This window comes from Gopherus evgoodei, unplaced genomic scaffold (assembly GCF_007399415.2).
Source record: "Gopherus evgoodei ecotype Sinaloan lineage unplaced genomic scaffold, rGopEvg1_v1.p scaffold_47_arrow_ctg1, whole genome shotgun sequence".
Classification (NCBI taxonomy): domain Eukaryota; kingdom Metazoa; phylum Chordata; order Testudines; family Testudinidae; genus Gopherus; species Gopherus evgoodei.
The window spans coordinates 595,842-610,222 of NW_022060068.1; the positions used below are offsets into that span (position 1 = coordinate 595,842).

The window sequence follows — 14,381 nt, forward strand, 5'->3', positions numbered from 1 at the left end:
CAGGAAAAGGCTTTGTCCTACACAGAGAACGTTGCAGCTCAGGGCCCTCCCTGAGCCCCAATTAACGGCCCTGTCTTCCCCAGCCAAGGGGTGAGATTCCAGAGAGACTAACAGAATTAACCCAACTTTTCAGAGCTTGGTTTCACATCCTTATCCTCTTTTTAACACAGGAAATTGCATTAGTAACATAGGTTTTTAAAAAAGCACACAGAGAAAACAAAAATTTCACCACGTGGAACTTTAGTGACCCCAGACGGGTCACCATAGGGTTGGGACCTTTAGATCCACAGCACAGACCTTTGCCACTGCACTAAACTGGGTAACTGGCAGCAGTAGAAAGCTGTTAGCCTCTATGGGAACTGGTGCTGCAGGAGGATGAGACACATGCCAGCAGGTTTTGCAAGTATTGCTGACAGCAGAGGAATGCTGGGATTCAGAAATTCTGGGTTCAACTCCCGGCTGGCAATGGGAGTGTGCAGGGCCGTCCTTAGGATTTATGGGGCCCTAGGCAGTATTATTAAACTGCTGCCCCTATGCCGGATGGCAGCCCAAGCTCACAGCCTGGTGGGGGAGGGGGAGGAGGGACTTGACAGCAAAGGATAATGAGATGCCCGGCCTGCCTCGTGGTGGCGGAGAGTCATAGTTCCCCGCAGAGACTTCCATGCCCTCTCCCTCATGCAGAATGGACATGAAGAAAGTACTTAATTAAAAGCACTAAAATTTGGGAATAAAAAATGTCAGTCACGGGTTTTTTGATATGCCCTGAAGTTTGTCAGAGATTTATTTGCAAAAACTTCATAGTAAGCGTGAGTCAGCTGTCCTGCTGAATACAACATTACATATAATGGAACACATGATGCAGCTCTTCTCTGTTTTACATTTTCTTAATCAGTATTTCTAAGATGAATTTATATTTTAAATGTACTCAAATCTTAAGCCAGCATTCCAGATTACTACATATTTAACTCACTGAAACAAAGACATTCTTTTAAATTAATCAGAGAGATTTAGTGTGTTCATAACAATGTTCACTGCTTTTAGAAAAAGGGAACAGTAATTTACTTTGTGTGATCTCCATAACAAGAGACATGGTTATGAAATTTCAACAACTTTAAAAAAATATGTTTTCAAAGATTTTAGGTATAACAAGGATTTTGTCTTACTAAGGTACTGATTTTGCTGGAGGGTTCTTTTAAAACTAGTTTGTCGGATAGTCAGAAGTAAAGAAAGGGAAACTCTTTGTTCAGCTATCTGGAAGGGAAGGACTGTTGTCCCTTTAAGGGCTCTCTTCAGTGGGGAGTGGGGGGAGAGGTGGTGAAGAGATGGACAGAAAGGACACAGGAAGACTTGGAAGCACTTTTTTTTTTTAAATATAGTAATTAAAATGTGTATTTTAGATAAGGGAGGTCTTTTGAAGGATTTATTTAAAAAACTGTATGTCTGAAGATCCACGCATTTAAGGCTAAAGATGATTGTACATCTAAAACTCTATGCAAGCATTTTTTAGAAATGTGATTTTATAATCTTCACCAGCTCACTAATGAAATATTTTTAAAGCAAATTTTAAACCAAGGTCCTGTAGACTGACATGTTCTGTGTAAATATTACATTAATGCACAACTGTTTTTGTCAGTAAAGTCAGAAACTGACAGTATAAAAATTTATTTGGGCATAAGCTTTCGTGGACATCTGATGAAATGGGTTCTAGTCCACAAAAGCTTATGCCCAAATAATTTGTTAGTCTTTGAGGTGACACAAGGACTCGTCCTTGTTTTGATACAGACTAACAGGACTACCACTCTGAAACCTGTCAGTATATACCTTGGGGTTGGCAAATGCCTGTTAAATGGCTTTATTACCCCTTGAATGTCTCTTTAACAGTTTCAATGGTGTGCTAATAGGTCTGGCAGGCTGGAGGTTTTTTCACTTTTAACTACTCGATTCCCTCCCAAGGAAGACTCACCAGGCTAGAGCAGCCATCTGTGGGAGCCTGCAGGAAGGGTCAGAACAGGGACAGGAAAACAAGAGGGTGGACACTAAGACCCAGTGGTGCCCCAAATTTTCAGGTGCCCTACGCAGCTGGCTATGTTGCCTATGCCTAAGGACGGCCCTGGGAGTGTGGCTAGTAGTTACAGACCATTCGGTCCTGTCTCCCCTAGCAGGTTGGATATTAGGAAATTAGGTTGGATATTAGGAAAAACTTTTTGACTAGGAGGGTGGTGAAGCACTGGAATGGTGTGATGGAGTAGGGGCTGTCTGTGTGGGGAATGGGAGAGCCGGGGAGGACTTTAGGGGATGGACTATACCTGAGCCTGTAACCTGAGCTAGGCAGGGGGGTGGGAGGTCAACACTTTTGCCTGGGAAGCTGGACAAAGGAAGGGGCCAGCTGGAGGGGGTTAGTTTCAGTTTCGGTTTTAGGCTGGTTGGTGGGAAATTGAGGGAATCCTGAGCTGGGACCCAAGCACCCTGAAACTCCAGCAGGACTCGATTGAGGGGTCCTGGTTGTGCCTACAAGCTCTGCTGTAACCTGCGTTCCTGTTGTCCAATAAACCTTCTGTTTTACTGGCTGGCTGAGAGTCACTGTGAGTCCCAGGAAGAGGGGTGCAGGGCCGGACTACCCCACACTCCATGACAACTGGTGGCAGCTGTGGGATATACTGCACCCTGTGGACGGCGCTTCCTGCAGTAAGTGACTGGGGAGCAGTAAAACGAAGGGGTGATTAACCCCTGGGAGTGTGTGCCCAGTGAGAAGGACTTTGCAGTAACAGGGTCCCCCGGGGGATTGCAGCGAGCGATCCCAGGGCAGAGGAGTCTGCAGCTCGACCCTGGCAGAGAGGTGGTGACCTCAAGAAGGGCTGGTGCACTAGGGGTCCCCCTGGAAACCGTGGGGAGCGGCGAGCACCCCGGCCTGTGAGTGGCCAGCAGGAAGATGTATGCCAAGCGGCGCAAGTGTGACCTGCTGGAGCTGTGCAAGCAGAGGGGGCTGCGAAGAGGGAGGCTCACCAAAGACCAGCTGATTGCCCGGCTGGAGGAGGGAGACCGCTTGAATGAACAGAGCCCTGTCTCTGAGGGAAGCAGCCGAGCAGATGCAGCGCAGGCACCAGGGTCTGTCCCCACTGGGAGTGGTCAGCCGGCGGCTCAGGGCTTCCCGAGACCCCCCCTTCCTAGGCCTAGGGGAAGGGCGGGGAGAAGCCCAGTGAATACCGAGGGCACCGTGACCCCCCCGGCAAGCAGGGGATCCTCCTAGCAGCGCTCGGCATCCGTGGAGCGGATCCGGCTGGAATATGACAGGGAGCTGAGACGGGAAGAGCTCGAGTTAAGGAGGCAAGAACTGAGGGAACAGGAGAACCAGCGTAAACATGAGGAGAACCAGTGCCAGTGTGAGGAGAACCAGCGCCAGCATGAGCTGGAGGAGAAGGAGAAACAGCGTAAACATGAGCTGGACCTGGCCCAGCTGATGAGCAGTGGGGCCCCAGCTGCGGTGAGTGAGGGGGGACCCAAGCCTACAAAGAGCTTTGATAAGCACTTGCTGCCCCGGCGTAAGGAGGGGGAGGACATAGATACCTTCCTGACGGCCTTTGAGAATGCCTGCGAGCTGCACAGGGTTGGCCCTGCAGACAGGATCGCAGTTCTCACCCCCTTACTGGACTCCACAGCCGTGGAGGTGTACAGCCGACTGAAAGGGACAGAGGCAGGGGACTACGAACTGTTCAAACAGGCCCTGCTCCGCGAGTTTGGGCTGACTCCTGAGATGTACCGGGAAAGGTTCCGGAGTCAGCGTAAAACCCGTGAGGTCACATACCTACAACTGGCCAACCGGGCTCAGGGGTATGCCCGCAAGTGGACAGCTGGGGCCCAAACCAAAGAGGACCTGCTTGACCTATTCATACTGGAGCACCTGTACGAACAATGCCCGTCTGACCTGAGGCTGTGGCTGATGGACCAGATGCCGGAGAACCCGCAGCACGCAGGCCAGCTGGCCGACCAATTTGTGGACAGTCGGGCAGGAGATAACAGGGAGGAGTCTCGAAGGAGCAGGCTCGCCTCAACGCAGAGAGTCACCATGGAACCTCCCAGTGGGGGCCTATGGAGAACCCCCACCAAAGGGGAACCTCCAGCGTCAGGTCCATCCGACCCACTCAAGTGGACCCACGAGACATGGGCTGCTATCGCTGAGGCCAACGAGGCCACATACGGGCCCAGTGCCCCAAGCTCAGGGACAGACCAAGCAGACCCAACCCGCAGAGGGTGGACTGGGTAAAGACCCAGTCGGATGAGGGGCAACATTCCCAGGAAACGGGAGCTGGCAGTGTACAACCTGTGAAGGAGGGAGGAGGTCCCCAGGTCAGCTCCTCTGGGGGGCTGGATGTTCCAGGCTCCAGGTTTTTGGTTTAGAGGTTGGGCGCAGGGCTGCCCCTCTGGAAAGAGTGCCTTGTTTCCCTGGAGGTAGATGGGAGGAAGGTCACTGGGTACTGGGACACGGGTGCAGAGGTGACGCTGGCCCGGCCCAAAGTGGTGGCCTCAGATCGGATGGTGCCCGACACCTACCTGACCCTGATGGGCATGGGCGGGTCCCCATTCAAGGTGCCCATGGCGAGGGTACGCCTGAAGTGGGGGGCCGAGGGCCCCAAGAAGGTGGGGGTACACCCACATTTGCCCACGGACGTGTTAATGGGAGGGGACCTCGAGGACTGGTCAAGTAACTCCCAGAGTGCCCTGGTCATGACTCGTAGTCAGAGTCAGCGCAGGGCACTGCGCCCCGACAACAGGGAAGGTACTCTGCCCAAGGTGCGGGACCCTAACCTGGTGTGGGGGGAACGCCCAGGGACACGGCTCAGAGAGACTGCGGCCTCAGACCCAGCCAGCAAGAGAGAGAGCAGGTCCCCATCCCTGTCCCAGCTGCTGAGTTCCAGGCCGAGTTGCAGAAAGATCCCTCCTTGCGGAAGCACAGGGACCGGGCTGACCTCAGTGCCGTACAGTCCATCGGGAGAGGTTGCAAGGAGAGGTTCCTGTGGGAGAAGGGGTTCCTGTACCGAGAATGGGCTCCCCAGGGGAAGTAGAGTCATGGGGGATCAGGAGGCAGCTGATGGTTCCCCAGAAGTTTCGCCACAAGCTACTGTACCTGGCCCATGACATCCCTCTCACAGGGCACCAGGGAATCCGGCGCAACAGGCAGAGGCTGCAACAGAACTTTTACTGGCCTGGGGTCTTTACCCAGGTCCGACAGTACTGCCAATACTGTGACCCCTGCCAGAGGATGGGGAAGGCCTGGGATAAGGGGAAAGCGGCTTTGAGACCTTTACCCATCATAGAAGAACCTTTCCAGAAGGTGGCCATGGACATAGTGGGACCTCTCAGCAAGACAACCCAATCAGGGAAGAAATACATTCTGGTGGTGGTAGATTTCTCCACTTGCTACCCCGAGGCAGTGGCCTTGTCCTCTATCAAAGCAGACACCGTGGCAGATGCGCTGCTGACGATTTTCAGCCGGGTGGGGTTCCCCAAGGAAGTCTTAACGGACCAGGGGTCCAACTTCATGTCGATCCTGCTCCAGTGCTTGTGGGAGAAATGTGGGGTCTGGCATAACTGGGCCTCAGCGTATCACCCCCAGTCCAATGGGCTGGTGGAAAGATTCAACGGGACGCTGAAGATGATGCTAAAAACATTTATGAACCAGCACCCGCAGGACTAGGACAAGTACTTACCTCACCTGCTGTTCACGTACAGGGAGGTACCCCAGGAATCTACCAGGTTTTCGCCTTTCAAACTGTTGTATGGAAGGCGGGTAAGGGGGCCCCTAGACCTGATGAGAGACGAATGGGAGGGGAAGGCCACTCCCGAGGGAGAGTCAGTGGTGGAGTATGTCCTGACCTTCCGAGAAAGACTTCCCGAGCTCATGGGCCTGGTCAGGGAGAATCTGGCCCGAGCCCAGAGGAGGCAGAAGGTCTGGTACGACCGCACGGCGCGGGCCCGTGCCTTCGCCACCGGGGATCAGGTGATGGTTCTTATCCCCGTGAGGAGAAACAAACTCCAGGCCGCCTGGGAAGGGCCCTTCAAGGTTATCAAGCAACTCAATGAGGTAAACTATGTGGTGGAGCTGTCAAACCGGGCACATCACCGTCGGGTGTACTATGTGAATATGATGAAGCCATACTATTGACAGGGGGACTGTGGTGTTAGCTGTGTGAACATTGGGAGGAGCAGGGAGATGACCCCTTAGTAGATCTATTCCTTGGGACAAAAGCTGGTTCCCCCCTGGAGGCCATTCCCCTCTCTGATCAGCTGACCCTGGCCCAGCACGCTGAGATCAGAGGGGTGCTGCATCTATAACCACAGCTGTTTTCCAACCAGCCTGGATGCACTAATTTGACTGTCCACCGGGTGAAGACCACATCACATCCTCCTATAAGATGCTCCCCTTTTTCGGGTCACTGGTAAAACTGCCCAGGACCTAGAAAGAGAGGTCAGGGACATGCTGGCTTTGAGGGTGATCCAGCCATCTTCCAGCCCTTGGGCCTCGCCACTGGCGCTGGTCCCCAAAAGGGATGGGTCGATCCAGTTCTGTGTGGACTATCGAAAGCTCAATGCCGTCACGGTATCTGATGCCTACTCCATGCCCAGGCCTGACGAGCTCTTAGACAAGCTGGGAGGTGCTCGGTACCTCACCACCATAGATCTTACCAAGGGCTACTGGCAAGTGCCGCTGGACGCAGATGCCAGGCTGAAATCAGCCTTTATCGCCCTCTGGGGCTCTACGAGTTTCTGACCCTGCCCTTCGGTCCCAAGGGAGCACCAGCCACCTTCCAGCGCCTGGTGGATCAGCTACTGAGGGGGATGGAGAGTTTTGCCATGACGTATATTGACGTCTTCAGCCAGACCTGGGGGGAACATGTGTCCCAGGTTAAACAAGTGCTGGACCAACTCCGGGAGGCTGGGTTAACCGTAACGGCTGAGAAGTGCAAGGTGGGGATGGCTGAAGTATCTTACCTGGGCCATCGGGTGGGGAGTGGCTGCCTGAAGCCGGAACCAGCCAAGGTGGAGGTGATCAGAGACTGGCCTGCTCCCCAAACCAAAAAGCAGGTCCCGGCCTTTATTGGGATGGCGGGATACTATCGAAGGTTCGTGCCCCACTTTAGTGCCATAGCCGACCCCATCACTGAGCTGTGCAAGAAGGGGAAGCCAGACAAGGTGGTCTGGACCGAGCAGTGCCAGGAGGCTTTCCGGGCGCTGAAGGAGGCTCTGGTTAGTGGCCCAGTTCTGGCAAACCAGATTTTGACAAGCCCTTTATGGTGTTCACCGACGCCTCAGACATGGGACTGGGGGTGGTGTTAATGCAGGAGGATGAAAAGGGGGAGAGATACCGCATCGTGTACCTGAGCAAGAAGTTGCTACCCCGGGAGCAGAACTACATGGCCATCGAGAAGGAATGCCTGGCCGTGGTGTGGGCCCTTAAGAAACTGGAGCCATATCTCTTTGGGCGACACTTCACCGTGTACGCTGACCACTCTCCCCTGACCTGGCTGCACCAGATGAAAGGAGCCAACGCCAAGCTCCTGAGGCGGAGCCTGCTCCTGCAGGACTATGACATGGACGTGGTCCATGTGAAGGGAAGTGCCAACCTGACAGCGGATGCGTTGTCCCAGAGAGGGGGCCCTGAACTTCCCCAGGTCACTGGGCAGAGTGACCCCGCTCAGTTCAGTCTCGAAGGGGGGAGAAATGTGATGCAGTAGGGACTGTCTGTGTGGGTGATGGGAGAGCCAGAGAGGACTTTAGGTGAGGGACAGGACCTAAGCCTGTAACCTGAGCCAGGTGGGGGGCAGGGGGTCAGCACCTTTGCCTGGGAAGCCGGACAAAAGGAAGGGGCCAGCTGGAGGGAGTTAGTTCAATTTCGGTTTTGGGCTGAGTGGTTGGAATTCAGGGAATCCTAAACTGGGAACTAAGCTTCCTGAACCCCCAGAAGGACTCGATTGAGGGGTCCTGGTTGTGCCTGCAAGCTCTGCTGTAACCTGCATTCCTGTTGTCCAATAAACCTTCTGTTTTACTGGCTGGCTGAGAGTCACTGTGAGTCCCAGGATGCGGGGTGCAGGGCCGGACTCCCCCACACTCCATGACAAATGGGTTACCGAGGGAGGTGGTGGAATCTCCTTCCTTAGAGTTTTTAAGGTCAGGCTTGACAAAGCCCTGGCTGGGATGATTTAGTTGGGGTTGGTCCTGCTTTGAGCAGGGGGTTGGACTAGATATCTCCTGAGGTCCCTTCCAACCCTGATATTCTATGATTCTATGTCCCTCCCTGGACAGCCCTTCCCCTATGCTCCTTCTCCCACAGCCTCACCCTGCCCTCGGTGTCCCAGCCCCTGCACTGCAGCAGCAGGCAGCTGCTCCCGCTCCTCCAGGCACCTGCAACCTGAGCTCCAGCAGGGTGAGGACAGAGCGCACAGGACAGGGGTCTCCCCACACTCAGGGCTGGCGCCTGGCATCACAGGGGCCTCTGGCAGCTGGGAGGGGCAGCGAGAAATGAATCATAGAATCAAAGAATATCAGGGCTGGAAGGGACCTCAGGAGGTATCTAGTCCAGGAACAAGGGGACACGCCATGCAATTACGTGCGAAGTTCAAAACACAATGCATCATTAGACAGTGGAACTCCCTGTCCCAGGCAGCTGTAGAGGCAGTTGTAGGCCTCATTTGCTGCTTTATATGGATATGGATATTTATATGGATATCCAGAATTTCCAGAGTTGTCATAATCAGCGCTAACAATTGTGGAAGGGATATTACAGCTCATGCTTCAAGGCTCAGAGATTGCTGTAACTATGAGAGATCAGCCTGAGAGCTCGCGTGAGGGAAAACTTATCTCCCATCTGCTACTGTGGGATTCTTATACCTTCCTTGGCAGCACCTGATGCTGCCACTGTCACCAGGTACTGGGATAGCTGATCTAGTCTGGCCATCCCTACGTTCCTCAGCCCTGCTGTGGGGGTCGCTACAGATGGAGATGACAGAGAATTTAGCAGTCGGGGCAGATTTTCACCCGGACAGCAAAATACTCCTTTCTGGCCCCAGGGCAATCCCTGGGCTCAAATGGGAGATGGTGGAGCTTCTCAACGCAATGGATGTCAGAGCTTTTAAACTCATAGGTTCCTAAACCTGTCTCAGAAAGCGTGATCTGAAGCAGCCAGACACAGTCTGAAATTAAGGCCAGAAGGCACTACCAGACCATCCCTGCACATCACAGGCCACTAAGCATGACCCAGCACCCACCCACCATGTCAGCAACCACAACAGGTCAAAGTACTGCAGCCCTCAAGAGACTAACCTCCTGCGTGCCAGCGCCAAGTATGGGAGAGATCAGGGACACAAGCAATGGCAGGGGACGGAGGGAGTTCGCACTCGGGATGGAAAGTTCCAGTCGCTACAGTTGGGCACATTTATAAGCAAATGAAAATAGGATCTTACACTGGCAGGAGTCTGGCAGCCTCTCCTATGGGCCCTCCCAGGTCCGCCGCTGGTGTCAGAAACAAACACACGCATACCCAGAGCAGCAGCTGCCATGGGAGCATGGTCCCTGCTCCCAGCTGCAGGGGAGAAAGCGAGGGCAGACAAGCTGGGCTGGAAGTTCATTTCCATGGCAGGGTGGAGAGCTCAGGCTCCCCCAGGTACTATTGGCTGGCTGCGGCCGCCCTGGCAGGACGACAGACACTTCCTACCTTCTGCTGCTGTGCTGGGGCCGTCAGGGCGGGCTGTCCCTGTGCTCTTTTTCCTGCGATGTTTCTTCCTGTTTGCATGAGGAGATGGAGGCGGCTCCAGCTTTGGGCTCGCAGCATTGGACATGTTTGGGCTGGAGCTGAGAGCATCTGCAGTGCCATTAGCTATGGAGAGAGACAGAGACGGCAACGTTTAGAGACTCCAGCACCACCATGCTCAGACCTGCCTGACTCCCTCTCACAGAGACAGCCCAAGACACCCCACCCTGCCCCACAGAGACGCCCCAAATATCTCCACCTGCTCCTGTGCCACAGAGACACCCCGAACATCCCCACCTGCTCCTGTGCCACAGAGACGCCCCGAACATCCCCACCTGCTCCTACGCCACAGAGACGCCCCGGACATCCCCGCCTGCTCCTGTGCCAGAGACGCGCCGAACATCCCCGCCTGCTCCTGTGCCACAGAGACGCCACGAACGTCCCCACCTGCTCCTGTGTTACAGAGACGCCCCGAACATCCCCACCTGCTCCTACGCCACAGAGACGCCCCGAACATCCCCGCCTGCTCCTGTGCCACAGAGACACCCCGAACATCCCCACCTGCTCCTACGCCACAGAGACGCCCCGGACATCCCCGCCTGCTCCTGTGCCACAGAGACGCCCCGAACATCCCCGCCTGCTCCTGTGCCACAGAGACACCCCGAACATCCCCACCTGCTCCTACGCCACAGAGACGCCCCGGACATCCCCGCCTGCTCCTGTGCCAGAGACGCGCCGAACATCCCCGCCTGCTCCTGTGCCACAGAGACGCCACGAACGTCCCCACCTGCTCCTGTGTTACAGAGACGCCCCGAACATCCCCACCTGCTCCTACGCCACAGAGACGCCCCGAACATCCCCGCCTGCTCCTGTGCCACAGAGACGCCCCGAACATCCCCACCTGCTCCTACGCCACAGAGACGCCCCGGACATCCCCGCCTGCTCCTGTGCCACAGAGACGCCCCGAACATCCCCGCCTGCTCCTACGCCACAGAGACGCCCCGGACATCCCCGCCTGCTCCTGTGCCACAGAGACACCCCGAACATCCCCACCTGCTCCTACGCCACAGAGACGCCCCGGACATCCCCGCCTGCTCCTGTGCCACAGAGACGCCCCGAACATCCCCACCTGCTCCTACGCCACAGAGACGCCCCGGACATCCCCGCCTGCTCCTGTGCCACAGAGACGCCCCGAACATCCCCGCCTGCTCCTGTGCCACAGAGACGCCCCGGACATCCCCCCTGCTCCTACGCCAGAGAGACGCCCTGTGATGCAGTAGGGACTGTCTGTGTGGGGAGTGGGAGAGCAGGGGAGGACTTTAGGGGATGGACGATGCAGGGTCTGTAACCTGAGCTAGGTAAGGGAGGGGAAAGGTCAACACCTTTGCCCGGGAAGGGGACAAGGAAGGGAGTGGCAGGAGGGAAGCAGTTTGAGTTTGGGCTTGGGGCTGTGTGGGCGGAATTCAGGGTATCCTAGCTAGGATCCAAGCACCCTGAAAGCCCAGAAGGACTCGGTGGAGGGGTCCTGACTGTGCCTGCAAGCTCTGCTGTAACCGGTGTTCCTGTTGTCCAATAAACCTTCTGTTTTACTGGCTGGCTAAGAGTCACTGTGAGTCCCAGGAAGAGGGGTGCAGGACCGGACTCCCCCACCCTCCATGACACGCCCCGAACATCCCCGCCTGCTCCTGTGTTACAGAGACGCCCTGGACATCCCCATCTGCTCCTACGCCACAGAGATGCCCCGAACATCCCCGCCTGCTCCTGTGATACAGAAACGCCCCGGACATCCCCACCTGCTCCTGTGCCACAGAGACGCCCCGAACATCCCTACCTGCTCCTGTGCCACAGAGACGCCACGAACATCCCCGCCTGCTCCTGTGCCACAGAGACGCCCCGGACATCCCCACCTGCTCCTACGCCACAGAGACGCCCCGAACGTCCCCACCTGCTCCTGTGCCACAGAGACGCCCCGGACATCCCCACCTGCTCCTGTGCCACAGAGACGCCCCGGACATCCCCACCTGCTCCTGTGCCACAGAGACGCCACGAACGTCCCCACCTGCTCCTGTGTTACAGAGACGCCCCGAACATCCCCACCTGCTCCTACGCCACAGAGACGCCCCGAACATCCCCACCTGCTCCTATGCCACAGAGACGCCCCGATCATCCCCGCCTGCTCCTGTGCCACAGAGACGCCCCGAACATCCCCGCCTGCTCCTGTGCCACAGAGACGCCCCGAACATCCCCCCCTGCTCCTGTGCCACAGAGACGCCCCGAACATCCCCACCTGCTCCTGTGTTACAGAGATGCCCCGAACATCCCCCCTGCTCCTGTGCCACAGAGACGCCCCGAACATCCCCGCCTGCTCCTGTGCCACAGAGACGCCCCGGACATCCCCACCTGCTCCTGTGCCACAGAGACGCCACGAACGTCCCCACCTGCTCCTGTGTTACAGAGACGCCCCGAACATCCCCACCTGCTCCTACGCCACAGAGACGCCCCGAACATCCCCACCTGCTCCTATGCCACAGAGACGCCCCGATCATCCCCGCCTGCTCCTGTGCCACAGAGACGCCCCGAACATCCCCGCCTGCTCCTGTGCCACAGAGACGCCCCGAACATCCCCACCTGCTCCTGTGCCACAGAGACGCCCCGAACATCCCCACCTGCTCCTGTGTTACAGAGACGCCCCGAACATCCCCCCTGCTCCTGTGCCACAGAGACGCCCCGAACATCCCCGCCTGCTCCTGTGCCACAGAGATGCCCCGAACATCCCCGCCTGCTCCTGTGATACAGAAACGCCCCGGACATCCCCACCTGCTCCTGTGCCACAGAGACGCCCCGAACATCCCTGCCTGCTCCTGTGCCACAGAGATGTCCTGAACATCCCCACCTGCTCCTACGCCACAGAGACGCCCCGATCATCCCCGCCTGCTCCTGTGCCACAGAGACGCCCCGGACATCCCCACCTGCTCCTGTGCCACAGAGACGCCACGAACGTCCCCACCTGCTCCTGTGTTACAGAGACGCCCCGAACATCCCCACCTGCTCCTGTGCCACAGAGACGCCACGAACGTCCCCACCTGCTCCTGTGTTACAGAGACGCCCCGAACATCCCCACCTGCTCCTACGCCACAGAGACGCCCCGAATGTCCCCACCTGCTCCTGTGCCACAGAGACGCCCCGGACATCCCCCCTGCTCCTGTGCCACAGAGACGCCCCGAATATCCCCGCCTGCTCCTGTGCCACAGAGACGCCCCGAACATGCCCGCCTGCTCCTGTGCCACAGAGACGCCCCGAACGTCCCCACCTGCTCCTATGCCACAGAGACGCCCCGGACGTCCCCGCCTGCTCCTGTGCCACAGAGACATCCTGAACATTCCCACTTGCTCCTGTGCCACAGAGACGCCCCGGACATCCCCCCTGCTCCTGTCCCACAGAGACGCCCCGAACATCCTCCCTGCTCCTGTCCCACAGAGATGCTCCAGTTGCCCTACTCTGGCCAGCAGAGACAGCCCCAGACTCCTCACCCCGTCCCACAGAGACATCCCGAACATTCCTGCCCGCTCGTCTCACAGAGATGCCCCAAACACCCCCTCCTCCACCCACCCATCAGAGATGTCCCAGCTGCCTCCCACTCCCCAGACAGGCCCTGGGACACCCCACCCTGCTGCACGAGTTGGGCCCTGTCCCCAGGGGGAGGTGGGGTGGCTGTTGGAGCACACACCTGCTGGGAGTCCCACCTAGGCCCTGCTCAGGCTCTCTGCTGCAGCTGGCAGCCATCACCAGGCCCCGCGCGGGACTCCTCCTCCAGGGGAGACGACTGGGCTGCCCCTCTCAGGAGCCCGAGTAGGATGGGCTCCAGAGGCTTCTGATACGGAGCTGAAGAAGCCGTATCCCCGGTAGCAACGCACCAAATTTATCCTCAATCATACTGTTCCTTACAATTAATAGCAGAATTAGAAACAATCAGGGAGCTGCCTAATTACTGTCAATTAGAGCGCGCTAATCAAGCTCCGCTCACACACACACATGCTGCCGTTGCACTCACCATTAAATGTCAAATTTCATTAGAGACCAGCAACAAAATCAAAAGCCTGACATTCAATTTCAGCAGCGCACACAGCACAGGCTTCCAATCAGCATAAAAATGCAGACTCCGGGGAAGGCAGTGAGGTGCGAGCGCCTCGCTCCGCAGTTAACCCTCTCTGAAATACACTCCTGCCTTCCCTGAGGGCCAGGTGCTGGGCCTCTGCTCCGAGTCCCGGCCCCATGCCCCCGAGAACCTCCCTCTCTGCTGCTCTGACCCCCTCCCCTTTGACCTCTGAGCACTGGGCTGGAACTCAGGGGATTCTGGTTCCAGTCCAACCCTGCTACTCATCCCCATGGGGACCTTGGCCAAGTCGCTTCCTTTCTCTGGGCCTGTCCCCCCATCTGTTAAGTGTGGTTAGACCGGGAGCTTGGCCCATCAGCGTGCGCAGCGCTCTGCGGGACGGCCCCCATCCAAACAGCGCAGTACTGGCAGGATGGAGAAGACTGGGACAGCCTCACGAGGTAGCAACCAGGGCCCTTTAACACTAGCTCGGATACAGCCCTGCGGAACACCCCTGCTCTGCCCTGGCTAAGGGATTGGGAGGGC

General features: G+C 56.9%; 1 protein-coding gene across 2 annotated transcripts in view; it reads right to left on the bottom strand.

The window, feature by feature from the left end:
• AGAP3 (ArfGAP with GTPase domain, ankyrin repeat and PH domain 3) overlaps window positions 1-14,381 on the bottom strand; it is a 228,033-nt gene that overhangs the window by 25,154 nt on the left and 188,498 nt on the right. For both annotated transcript variants that reach the window (XM_030546568.1, XM_030546569.1), the window contains exon 13: window positions 9,707-9,868. In XM_030546568.1, the coding sequence (XP_030402428.1) occupies window positions 9,707-9,868 (162 nt within the window). The remainder of the gene's footprint in view (window positions 1-9,706; window positions 9,869-14,381) is intronic.